We start from the raw sequence: 13,631 nt of genomic DNA, 5'->3' as shown, positions 1-13,631 counted from the left end.
ATTTTGTGGTTGCTCTGGAAGCAAGTACCACAAGTGGTTTATTCTCACTCTGTAAAACCGTTGATGGGGAAACAGGCATTTCGGAGCCAGTGAAAAACACCACATGAAAAGAAACTGTTAGGATCACAGGAGCCTGTGCGTGGGCATTTTTACTATACAAGACAACGATGGCAATCTGACACGCCTCCGGATCCCATTCTGCGCACTGATTGGCCAATGCGGATGGGAAAGGGGGATGCTCTGGATAAAATGCTGCGCGCTGAACCCACAGGTAGAATGCTGATGCTTCACCGGTACAGATGACTGACAATTCTACAGCTCTACATCAAACTAACACAAGTATTGAGAGAAAAGTACCCGTCTTGGCTTAAACTAGTTTCAGAACCTTCAATGGCATTTATTTGAACAATTTTAAAGTTTTAGCCGCTTTCAGTGTTTTGGCATTCTTTGATTCAGCACAGCCACCAGAGAGACAAGCAAGGAGGCAACAAGGAGGACATGCACTCCTATCAGATGAGGATATCAGCGATGAGGTTCATGTGGTCGGTGTCGGTGTTGGTGCTTCTGCAGCCTGGAGTTCTCGGAGCGAGGAGGTTTAGAGGTGGTCGTAACTCCCAGCCCCGTCGGGTGCTGCCCTCAGTGCCATATCGGGACCGAGGCGACACAACTGAGAGCTTCTCGCTGGATTTCACGGCGGTGGAAGAGAACATGGACAACTTCATGACGCAGGTGAAGAACCTCGCGCAATCGTTGTATCCGTGCTCTGCGCAGAAACTCGACTATGATATGAAGTTACACTTTTTGGAGAATACATCCGTTACATGCAATGATGGGAGTCCAGCAGGGTAAGTTATCCCTCTTACACATACAAATATAATGTGGGATACAACAGTTTCTAGCCTGTATATGATTGATTATTTTCTGAGTGACGTTATGTTGTCATTGTCCAGGATACAGACAGGTAAATATATTGCATTTGCGTGAATGACTCAAGGCGTGCAGCCTAAATTGCAAGTCTCTCATAAGCCGCTTTCTCTGTTCACACAAACTGCGGTAGCCTACTTTTTTGACAGATAGATTCTGCAACTATATTCAAGCTTTTTAAACACTTTTAAAAAATGTCTTCAGTCATGGCATACTATTCATATGGTGTTGGAGAGGATGAATGGGTGCTTTGGCGTTCCTGTAAATTATGGAAACATTTGGTCAGGCACCTCACATGGTTTTACATGGAGTGTTTCCGAGCGATGTTTCGCTTTTGCGATTCCCAGTTGAAACGGATGCTCAGCCGTGTCAGGTGTGTTTCAGTGTTTCGTACAAAATGAATAGTTACTGCACAATTAAGCTTTGTATTCTTATCTTTGGCCATTAAAGCCTGAAATTTGTTTTATTGAGTAGCCTACTTGACGGATGATTGCTTGTGAATTGCAAGGAGAAAAGTAACAGGTGGGCGGGGCACACAATCGTGATTGAGCAACCTGTTAGCAGAATCTGGTGATGACCAGCAGGCCTTCCGTTTTAGAGAAGTGTGGTTCAATGCTCTTAAAAACATAAACGACAAAATGCAGGATTGGTCGACAAGCACACATGGTTGTACAGACATCCTTAGGCTAACAATGTCAAATTTAAGCCCTGTTGATGTGCTTTATGGTCTTTGGGGCCCCACCGTCGATTTCAAGGCAGCGCTGTAGCGAACCCTAACCCTAACCCTTGCCTAACCCTAGTGCCTTCCTTCCTAAAAGACCATATACCTGATGTTGTAATTTTGGCACAACAAAGGAGATGCTGGTAGTTGATTGCTTGAATTGATGATAATTAATTGTTATTGACATTCATTGTAAGCCTTTACATTCATTTTGGTGAATTTTAGGCTGTCAAGAGGTATTTTCATCCAAGAAAAGGGAGTTGATTGTTACATCTAGTGATGTAGCCTCATTCTTCTTCACCCTTCCTCGTCTTTTCAAAGCAAAGGCCCAAAGTATGTAGTCACTCCTGTCAGGTGTTGCAGCTATTATTGATCATTGATGTGACCCTACGATTATTGATAGGTTAGTCTACAAATATGAACTTGCACTCTAGGCAGCCCCGTGCAGAACCTAATTTTTTAGGCGGCGAAACCCTGGGTGTTTCCGAAACCAGATAATGGCAGTGAGTTTCACTGTTGGGTGCCCTTGGTCTTCAAAACAATCTCATGCTGGGACTATAATAACTATTTGAGAGTGACTCTATGGGGCCGATCCAGCCGCATCAGAAGGCAAACCATTAGACCATTTTAGCATAACAATGTATTAAAGCAAAACTGGGCAAAGTACCTTCTTTAATCAAAGCCAGGCTATCAGGATTTGTGTGATTAGCATTAAGATTATCACTGTTTTACTGATTGCTCTCAACCCTGTCCTCATACCCTTGAATAGGGTTCCTATTGAAACCAAATGTGTCTTCGTTGCTGTTTTTAATCCAGAGGAGTGAAATGAAAACAGCTTCATAAAGACTGCTGCTTGATCTGACATTTAGCTTTGATGGACTTGATTTCCCCTGGCTGACCCAAACAGTGTAAAGAGGCATTCCGTTTTATTGATCTCATACTGTAGTGTATTCTTTCATTTTAATGTTTTGTAGGCCTACTCTGTGTGTGTGTGTGTGTGTGTCTGTGCACGTTTGTTTGTGTGTTGGATCCAGACAGTACTCCCAGTGTGTCCTCTGTCCCATCTGCTACATGCTTTTTAGCTTCTGTTGCGTCTGGGTCAGACACACACACACACACACACACACACTCACACGCATGCATGCATGTATACACACGCACAAACAAACATGTCAGATCACAGCTGACTACCCATAGCAGTATAAGATCTCCACAGCTGCTGCCACTTTCTCTTTCTAGTTTTCAGTGCTCTCACCCCCCCCTCTCCCTCCCTTGCCTTCTTTCTCTCTGTTGGCTATTTTCTTTTGTTCCCTTCCCAGTGTCTCATGTGGTCCTGTCTCTTGAACCATGAACACATCCTTAAGCAGCATGTCAACATCTGTGTTTGTGAAACTCCAGTGTCTGCACCCCACTTGTCCCCTGTTCCAACTGCATTCAGCTGTTCCCCCCCCCCCCCCCCCCTCATCTGAATCTACAGCTCCGCTGCTAATGCTCCCATCCGCACTTGTCATTCCATAACTCCCATTGCATTTCTGTGTGTGTGTGTCGCTGCTTCTGTCCCTGCAGGAACTGTCACAGATGTTCACAGATGTTCACACACACACATACAAACACACACACACACATACACATACACATACACACACACACACACACACACACACACATGCACGTGTATGTATGTAAGCTGTCTGTGGTAGATGGTCATAGAGTTAGGTCATGGAAGATAAACACATCCTGTGTGTGTGTTTGTGTGTGTGTGTCTGTGTGTGTAATGCGTGTGTATAACATGGAGATTATTGTATTTTGTGTGGTTCAGTGGGAGTTTGTGAGTGTTAGTGTGTAGAGAAGCATGAACGAAGTATGAATAGATACAGTTTTAATAGTTTTAACGACCTTGGCTATCACATTACATCTGGATATGTGTGTTTCAGACTTGCAGTGATATGATCACTTTGTCTCAGTATTGAAACTATACCGGTTGGTTTGATATGTTGGACAGCACAGGCCAATATGGCATAACGGTTGGCATGATCACCTGCATTATATATTTCTCTCTGAGGCCTATTTATCTATTTGATGTTTGTGGAGTGTAAGCAAGATCAGTTTCCAACTGTCTGACTGATGTTGGATGGAAAACATGTGTGGGAAATCATTGATGTAAAGTTTTGATGTCGATGTAATAATGTACTTTGCATATGTCTTCCATATCTGTCGCCCCCCTGTGGACACTAATTGATGTGCAGCAGAGAAGGCCTAGTGTGAATGGCTAAATTCAGACTGTGACTTTACATCAGCATCTATTAGCATACGTAATGTGTGTCTGTATATGCAACTCTGGCTTTTAATTTAGAGTGTGTGTATGAATGTAACAGTGTGAGTGAGTGAGTGAGTGAGTTAATTGTGTTTCTTAATGGCATTTGTTAATTATTCATCCCATTGAATGTCTTTATTACTGACCATGGGTAATTATGTACTTCTTGTTATTTCTATTAAAGTGGCAGAGAAAAAAAGTTGAACAGAAAAACTTTGCATAGTGTGTATGTGTGTGCTAAATGGTGTTACATTTGTCTTACAGTTACTACATAAAAGAGTCCAAAGGAAGTAGAAGATGGCTTATATTCTTAGAAGGTGAGTTGTTCGTGTTTTGTACTTGTTCTAAATGACTAGTGACTAAATGACTTTGAATGTTGATTTTCTGTAATGATTTATCTGTGTGTGTGTGTCTGTATGTGTGAACAGGTGGCTGGTACTGTTTTAACAGAGAGAGTTGTAACAGTAGATATGAGACAATGAGACGCCTCATGAGCTCCACAAAATGGCCAAACACAAAGACAGGTGAGATGCCACGACACAGACATATGCGCACGCACACACACACACACACACACACACACACACACACACACATTAACAGACTCATGCATGTGTGCACACACACACACACACACACACTCACACACACACACACACACACACACACACACACACAAATGCATACACACCCACATATCACAGACACTTTCACACACAATGCACTCAAACAGACACATGCAGACATACACATACGCACAGACACTCATAGACATAGTCACCTCCTAAGACACATACACAGACACTCACAGATATACTTGTACACACAGTCACACACTCTCACAGACCCCTGCACAGATAATCACTCACTCAGAGACATGCATTTGCAAACTCAAACCAGAAGAAGATGTCACTATCTCACACACAATGCCTGTGATAATCATTTAGCAGTAAGGAAATAGAGCACACACACACACACACACACACACATGTACGCACCTACGCACACACACACGTGCACACACACAAACACACACACACACACACACACACAGGCCTGTCATGCAACAAGCGTGTAATTCAGGCAGACACACTGATGATAAGGAGATGGTGTTTAGAAGTGTCTGATGTGGTCAGCCTGTGAATGTGGTCATTTCTATTCTAAATATGCCGATACTATTCTAGCTCTGTCATCACTGGTAATTTAGGATAGAGCCGCTCTGTGGTGTAGGCATTGTGTCTCCCCTGAAGACAACAGCTATTTATTGTGGTCGTGATTTTTTTTTTCTTACTGTATGCGTGTGTGTGTGTGTGTGTGTGTGTGGTTGGTGTCCTTAGGCACAGGAATACTTTCTCCCCTTCCAGAAGAGAATCCACACTGGTGGAATGCTAACATGGTGTAAGTAGTCTTTGTGTATTTGTGCCTTGCTGTGTGTGTACAGTATATGTATGTTCCAGTATGTTTACATGAGTATGACAGTGAAGAGTAATTTCTAATCCTATCAGATTTATACATGTTGTTCTGTTTTTGAGTCATACATTCACTCAAGTGTGCCTAGATACATGCTCTTTGATGTGTAGCACCTAAGTACACTGTGTTGAGCATCACCATCCATTTGTTACACTGTTTACTGACTCCCCCTGGTGGGTAGGGAGAGAACTGAGCTTGTGCCCAGAGATTCTGAAGCAGGTCAAATATGTCACTAGAATTACTCATGTAGTCACTACTGCACCCCAGATAATGATTTAACCAGATAATTACTTATATGCTTAAGTCAATTTGTATATGTCACATTATTGTATAGTTTGAATTACCTGCATGGGCTATACATTGTTCTATATGCAGTGCTATATACAATAGCTTTAGGTTGCTCTGTTTATTTATGTTAGTTTATGTATGTCTATGTTATCTTATATAACAGTGGTTATTTCAATCATTTACCTTCTTTAGATTCATACCATATTGCTCCAGTGATGTATGGAGTGGGGTCTCTCCAAAGACGAACGACAGTAAGCCTGTTATTTCAAGTCTGTGTTTTCCCATTCATCTGGTGTGTGTTTAGAGCTGTTCTTTAATTACGCTCTAATTATATGTTGGTCTAGGTGACTATGCGTTCATGGGATCTCTGATTATAAAGGAAGTGGTCAAGGAGTTGTTGACCAAAGGTTTGGACACGGCCAAGGTGGTGCTACTCGCTGGTAGCAGGTATGAGCTTACTTTTGTTACAGACAAGTGTGAATGTGATTCTGATTGCATAAAAGGAAATGTTGTCCTCCATGGCCAATGTTAAATCTCTTTCTCTCGTGGTGTGTGTTTGTGTGTGTGTGTGACAGTGCTGGCGGTACAGGAGTGCTGCTGAATGTGGATGCGGTGGCGGACTTGCTTGCGGAGCAGGGCTATGGGGGCATCCAGGTGCGTGGTCTGTCTGACTCGGGCTGGTTCCTGGACAACAAGCAGTACCACTGCAGCGACTGCCTGGACACCCTCAGCTGTGCCCCAACGGAGGCCATCAAGAGAGGCATCAAGTAAGACACACGCACACACACACACACACATGGACCATCTGATGTCGCTACATTTATATATAAATATATATAGTAATTAATTGTTTGAAAATGTTTTGTATCAAATTATAGTGATAATTTATTTGTACGGATGGCTCAAACATCACCAATGACTTTCTTTGTATGTGATATTAGTGACATAATATCACGCAGGTGCAATAATGAGCCCAACACCTGAGAGTCATATTGATTTGACCTCTGTCCATTAGGTATTGGGGAGGTGTCGTCCCAGAGAGCTGCAGGAAGGCCCATGAGGGGGAGGAGTGGAACTGCTTTTTTGGTTACAGAGTTTACCCAACTATCAAACGTGAGTGCTTCCCTTCACTCTCCAACACTGTTATAGTAAACGCACATCAGCAGAAAGATACTCAGTACACACAGGTCTTCTGATGTTGGCACATAGGAGTTACTCCTCATCTCCATTAACATTTACCTCTTAACCTTTATCTGTTTATCTACTGTGTGGTTGCCAAACATTTCAGATGGGTTATTTTTTTCATACTTATGAAGTAGTCATACTTATGAGTCATAGATTCTTTTTTTTTCCCCTTACGTTGTCTCAAAAAATCTCAGTGATTTCAGTCGAAGACCCCAAATTGTCTCTTAAGAAAAGACTGATGCAGTTGATCTTAAAGATAGCTGTCATCAAGATTTAGACCCCTGATTTAAATGCCAAGTCAAGAGCAAAGTCACTTACTGTCTAAAGTGTCTCATGCATGACCTTAAGCTATCGTACATTGGGCGGAAGGGAGCACTGAGCAGATCCACCGATGTTTGAGTTTAGGATTTTGCTCATGATATTGAATTAGCAAATATATTATTACATTAGTTTATTACATTGAGCTTTAGCTCAGACTTTGGACTTTGCCTACCTTTTGTGTCTTTTTTTTTGACCATTAGTGTCTCAAACAATATTAAAAAATGTATATGTTGTAATGAATGCATGTGCATAACTGTGAACATTCTAGTTATTGCACATGGTAAATGCTCCTTTCTCTCTCCTCTCTGTGTCCATGTCTGTGTGTGTTTAGGTCCCGTGTTTGTGGTGCAGTGGTTATTTGATGAAGCTCAGCTGACCGTAGACAACATCCACCTAACGGGCCAGCCCCTACAGGAGGGTCAGTGGAACTACATCCAGGAGCTCGGGCTCCAGCTGAGGAACACACTCAAGGACGTCCCGTAAGCAGAACGCACACACACACACACAGACACAGACACACACACACACACACACACACACAGGCTTTTATACTAATGTGTTATGAGATCTGTAGACTCAGCTGTTGTATTGTGTCTTTGCAGGGCCATGTTTGCTCCTGCCTGCTTGTCTCATGAGATCATCACCAGGAGGTAAGAACAGCTTTCTATTAGTGATGGGCAAATGAAGCTTTGGTGAACCACTAAACCACAGCAGTGTGAAGCTAGCAACACTAATGAAAAAATCCAATATGGCTGCCACATGTAGATTTTTCAACATAAGTCCTTACCCAAACCAGTATATGTAACCAAAAATATTGGTTTGCTAAGGACTTTTATGTTGAAAAATGTATGTGTGGCAGCCATCTTTTTGCTTTTCAGCTAGTGTTGCTAGGTTCACACTGCTGTGGTTCAGTGGTCCACCAAAGCTTCATTTTCCCATCACTACTTTCTATACATACTCTTACACACATACACACATAGCACTGCTTTGTATTAACTTTTTCTTTGTTATGCATTAGGTAGTTCTTACAGTAACTTCTAAATTATTGATGTGGTCGCATCAGCCTATGGAAATGGCTGCTTAAGTGTAACAGCGCCCTCTTGCGTGTGCGTGTGCGTGTGTGTGTGTGTGTGTGTGTGTGTGTGTGTGTAGTTACTGGCTGGACGTGCAGGTGAAAGGCACCTCCCTCCCCCGCGCGCTGCACTGCTGGGACCGCAGTTTCCATGACAGCGCCCGGCACAGCAACAAGACCCCGCCCAGGGGATGCCCCATGCACCTGATTGACAGCTGCCCGTGGCCCCACTGCAACCCCACGTGCCCGACCATCCGGGACCAGTATAGCGGTCAGGAGATGAGCGTGCTGCAGTTCCTCATGCACATGGGCTTCGACGTGCAGGCCATGGCCCAGCAGCAAGGCATGGACCCCAGCAAGCTACTGGGCATGCTCAGCAACGGCAGCTAATCGCCAGGGCAACAGTGGGGATGGTGCCATCATCACCCTCCCTTCCACCCAAATCACCCAACCAACTGCCCTAGATTCATATGGGGTCTCTCAAAAGCTGCAAACCTGGAACCTGAAAACATGCACACACGCACACTCACACACAGACACACATACACACACACACACACACACATACACACATACACACGAAAGCACATACCAGAATACACGTCTGCTAACATACATGGTGTCACACACACGACCCAGCACCCTAAAGGTCTGTCATTACCAGTCGGACTCAGACACACTTGAACATTTCACAGGTACTGGAGACACACACAACCTTGACAAAGCACACCTCACTGCTACTGGCCTTTAACTTATCTTTTGGTTGTAAAAGAAAAAAAGTAATATCACGAATGTAATCCGGTTTTAAGGATACTCTAATGTGTTTATATTCTCTTTTTTTATCAACATTAAGGTTTTAATTATTAGTGTTTTGTTTTGTTTTGTATTGACATTTTTTTAAGAAGGTGAAAGAGATCAAAAACATCAGTGGGTATGATGAAGTAGTCTTTAGAAACTTTATGAAGTTTTTTTTTTTTAAATAACAGTGTAGTGAAGAAGCTTTCCTCATACTAAACAAACATCCTCAAATGACAAATATACACACAGGTATACACACACACACACACACACACACACAAACAATATACACACACACACACAAACGGCTGACAAAAAGAGCTCAGGATCTGTACTTTTCAAACAAATTAGAATAAGCTCCTAAATATAGACACTCCCTCTTCTCTCACTGGGAGTGATAGACTAGGGAGAAGGCTTGAGCCTCACATCTCTGTCTCGTCTCTCTCTCATTTCTTTCATTCCACTTCTAAGGAAAGAGAAGAAAGAGAAGAAAGAGGAAAAGTGAAGCCTAATTCACCTCAGTGTGTTCCTCTCATGTGATTGAACAGCTGTCTCTTCTCTCTGCTGGGAAGGCCTCTGCCTTTGCTTAAAACACATGTCCCATGACTAGGACAGTCACACCCATCAAAGGATCTATATTGGTTCCTTCATGATGCTCATTTCTGGTTCTGATGGCTTATAGCTTTTTATAGAACCTGAAAACTGCTGGTAGAGACTGTAAATTAAACTGCCCAGACCTGAACTTAATACAACCTACTCAGTTGTACAGATTGTTTTGTCTTAAATTATTTCAGGATTGTGCAGATAAAATCACGAGATCTCTGCTGCAGTGAACACCATAATAATAATAATAATAATAATAATAGTGTTTGATGTTTCCATGAATTATTCAAGATAGATTTTATCAGAAGAAAATAACTTAGGAGAAATGTTTTGCTGCTAAGAGTCTCAGTTGTGGTGCTTCAGATATAATAAGCAGACATCAGCAACTGTCTGAAGAGTGTACATACGGAGTCATGAAACCTTTTTACCCAAACCGCCAGCATGCATTCAGAGCTTCATTTATCAACCACAAGACCACGGTGCTGAACACAGACATTCTAGACAGGTGTGTGGAGGTGTCTCTAGTTTTCATTGGAGCTCTTTGATGTCATGTACTTAGTACCTGTATGATAAGTTTAACTGCAATGTAGTAGATGAGTCATCAGCGTCGATGTGTGGTAAACGTTCACTGATTCAACCCTTCCCCCAGCGCCATGGCTGATGTGTCTGTGTTGATCAGAGTAACTCACAGATCCACCAGAGGACTCCCACTGGAATACCCCTCACTGAGCCGCTCTGGTTACTTTATCTGTTTCTCCTGAAATGAAGACACTCTGGACTATTAAAATATTTAATAGAAAAACTTTTTTTTAATAAAATATTAAATTAATGCTTTATGTAACAGTCTATATTTTAAAGCTTATGGATACAAAATAATAATTTCTATTTCTTAACAGACCAGACATGAAGAGGTTTTACTTGTTATTTTCAGTGTAACATATTTTAATAGAAAGCATTCAAGCTACTTTTCGTACGTTACATATTTATTTTCTTATGTAAATCATATTTATAAAATGCTGTTTTCACAGAGAAGTGATTCTTTGTAAATTGTAAATATTTGTTGTTTTTCCTTCGTTCATTGCATGTCTTTGTATCAAAAAGGACACATTACATTTATTCCAAAGACATGTTTCTGTGTCCTTTCTCCTTCCCCACGCATACTTGATGAATCCACTTCCAACATGTGCTGTTGCACAACATGCACAAGCAGTCAACAACACAACATGCCATGATACTTTTCACACAGACACAAACACTACAGTCTAACAATTCAATTTGCCCAATCCAACATACAGTAGTAAATTAAAAGCAGAAGATCTTTTGATGAACAATAAAGAAATACAAAAACACCACAGAGGTCTGAAAAAATCCAAGGTAACACTTTATTTAAACTTGTAAATAAATGAATAATATCCATATCCATAATAAAGCCATTATAAACACATTCAGGGTTATAACGTATTCATAATGTCTAATAATGATTGACATAAGTCTAGAATCATTCAAAAAGTTATGTCTACACCTAAAAAGGTGTAGAATGAGATAGAACTTGTGGTATCATAAAGCTTCTTTTACCTCTCAATAATGGCAACATTATGGAAAAAAAATTCTCAATAATGGCATAAAAGAAGCTTTATAATGCACTATGCTGAATTTTCAAGTTGTAAGGGCTTTTAAAATGACACTATAACTCTTAACAATAGTTGATTTTAGACATGTCCTCCGCAGTATATGTGGATCATTGTCAAACGGATGTTCAACCCTTTGGGTGATTCAAATGGGATGCTTACATGCAGACATTATGCGCTCATGTGTGAACGACACCAACGCACGTGAACAGAATCTCTGCATGGTTGAACAGGTTGAACGTGGTTGAACATGCACATGAACAGAATCTCTGCATGTTCTTTGCTTCTTTCAGACGTGTAGGCGGGTCAATATAGGGTTAAACGTCAAAAAAAATTGATACAAAAGGTTTTTTCATGGATTCTGGTACTGTTGGACATGGCTGTCAAGAGGTTAAAATGGCTATATATTGACCCAGCTATATCTGAATTACTATTCAGCCTACAGGGGTGAAATTGATGTCCAATTGTGGTCATATTAAACAAGAATATGATTTTAAATGGTAATATTGAAAATGTTTCAATGCTCTACCTTTTCAGCCATATATTAAAATCAATGCGTTTTAATACAGAGCAAATGCAATACAGGATTATGAACCATCTCCATGGCATGGATGAAGATAAGATATGTCTTAACTGGTGTTATATCTCATCTAGAGGCTATATGCTTTTAGAAAAGATATAGTTTTGGGTGTTTAATCTGTTTTGCCTGGACAATATAGGCTAAAATGTATCCCCTTTACGCTAGATTTGCCTAGAATAGAAGGCAATGCATTGTTCATGGCATGGAGGAAGATAGGACATGTCTTAACTGGTGTTATATCTCATAGGTTATATGCTTTCAGAAAATATGTAGTTTAGGGTGTTTGATTTGTTTTCCCTGGACTGTACATGCCAAAATATATCTGCTTTACAGATTCACCAATACAGAATAGAGGGCAATGTATTGTTCATGGCATGGAGGAAGATGTCTTAACTGGTGTTATGTCTCATGCAGGTTAAATGCTTTCAGAAAATATATAGTTTAGGGTGTTTAATCTGATTTCCCTAGACAATATAGGCCAACATGTATCCACTTTACACTAGATTTGCCTATACAGAATAGAGGGCAATGTATTGTGCATTCATGGAGGAAGATGGGACATGTCTTAACTGGTGTTATGTCTCATCTACAGGTTATATGCTTTCAGAAAATATATAGTTTAGGGTGTTTAATCTGATTTACCTAGACAATATAGGCCAACATGTATCCGCTTTACACTAGATTCGCCTATACAGAATAGAGTATGGTGTGGTGGAAGATGGGAACATAAGCTTATTGATGTTATATTTCATGTACAGGGTATATGCTTTGTTCTGGCTGTTCTATGACTTTAGTGAACCATAACCCATGCATAGGTATGCATTATATATTTGTATGCATCAAATACATGTTGGCATCTATCATAAGGGGGGAGCTAATTAAACTTAATCTTAAACTATATATATCAGAAAAAAGTACTATATCATTATTCATCATCATCCATCATCCTCCAGTCCTGAAAGGAAGTTGTGCAGATTGTCACATTGTTCATTTTGACATGTTCCACAGGCAGCAGTGAAGCGTAATCCGTATCTACATTAAAGAGGCCCTATGCAACAATTTTAGCAAAAATGACATTAATTATGAAGGTTGAGAGTCGTTCTGATGGTTCTACAACACTTTTTGGGTCGTTTGGTGGGTGCTTCGTCTCCCCCTAGTGCTTCTCGCGGAAAAACCGAATATGCAACTTTCTGGTCGCGGTCCGAACACATCCGGATGTAACTCGGCGGAAATACTCGAAAATGTAGTCAGATTGTAGTTTCTAAGAAGACTGCAAAACGGACTCCGACTTGGCTTTGTTGCTGATGAAATTGTAAGTAGCCTACCATTGGGTGAACTTCGTTTTTGTAATTTGATTTGATAGTCTCTTGAACAATGTGTTTGCTCGACCGTTTTATTGTGAGCCCTATGTGTTTAGGTTGGTTTATTGATGGCTAGCTCGCTAGCTAGTGGGGGTTTAGCGTAGCAGTCACTTGCTACCGAAGCTGCAGGGGGAAGGAATAACCAGACCTGCATAGGGCTTCTTTAACAGAAGAGTGTCTTGCAGAAATGCACATAGTTACAGCTGATAACTTTCAAAAGCTGTGAAGCTTACTAGCAGATTCAGTTGGAGGGAGATGTTCTGGAGTCACAAATAATGACGCAAGGACAACCTTCCTACTCAGGGTGTTGTGCCGTAATGTTGTAAGAGAGTCTGTGGACTTCCCACCAAAAAGTACAGCCATCAC

The 13,631-nt window shown here is 41.1% G+C and overlaps 1 protein-coding gene across 2 annotated transcripts; it reads left to right on the top strand.

Moving 5' to 3' along the window:
* The first annotated feature begins 223 nt into the window (after positions 1–223).
* Positions 224–10,821, top strand: notum1a (notum, palmitoleoyl-protein carboxylesterase a). 2 transcript variants are annotated; one of them, XM_042085772.1, is made up of 12 exons: positions 224–271; positions 457–845; positions 4,224–4,276; positions 4,388–4,483; positions 5,297–5,357; positions 5,910–5,968; positions 6,062–6,164; positions 6,293–6,484; positions 6,733–6,830; positions 7,555–7,702; positions 7,826–7,873; positions 8,376–10,821. In XM_042085772.1, the coding sequence occupies exons 1-12, from the start codon at positions 236–238 to the stop codon at positions 8,683–8,685; spliced, it is 1,593 nt and encodes a 530-aa protein (XP_041941706.1). In that variant the 5' UTR covers positions 224–235; the 3' UTR covers positions 8,686–10,821. The 2 variants fall into 2 exon arrangements, with proteins under 2 accessions (XP_041941706.1, XP_041941708.1); XM_042085774.1 differs by lacking the exon at positions 224–271 and adding an exon at positions 286–339.
* Positions 10,822–13,631: the final 2,810 nt, after the last annotated feature.

Source organism: Alosa sapidissima, chromosome 3 (genome assembly GCF_018492685.1).
Source record: "Alosa sapidissima isolate fAloSap1 chromosome 3, fAloSap1.pri, whole genome shotgun sequence".
NCBI lineage: Eukaryota > Metazoa > Chordata > Actinopteri > Clupeiformes > Clupeidae > Alosa > Alosa sapidissima.
This window is presented reverse-complemented; position numbering and strand designations above follow the sequence as displayed.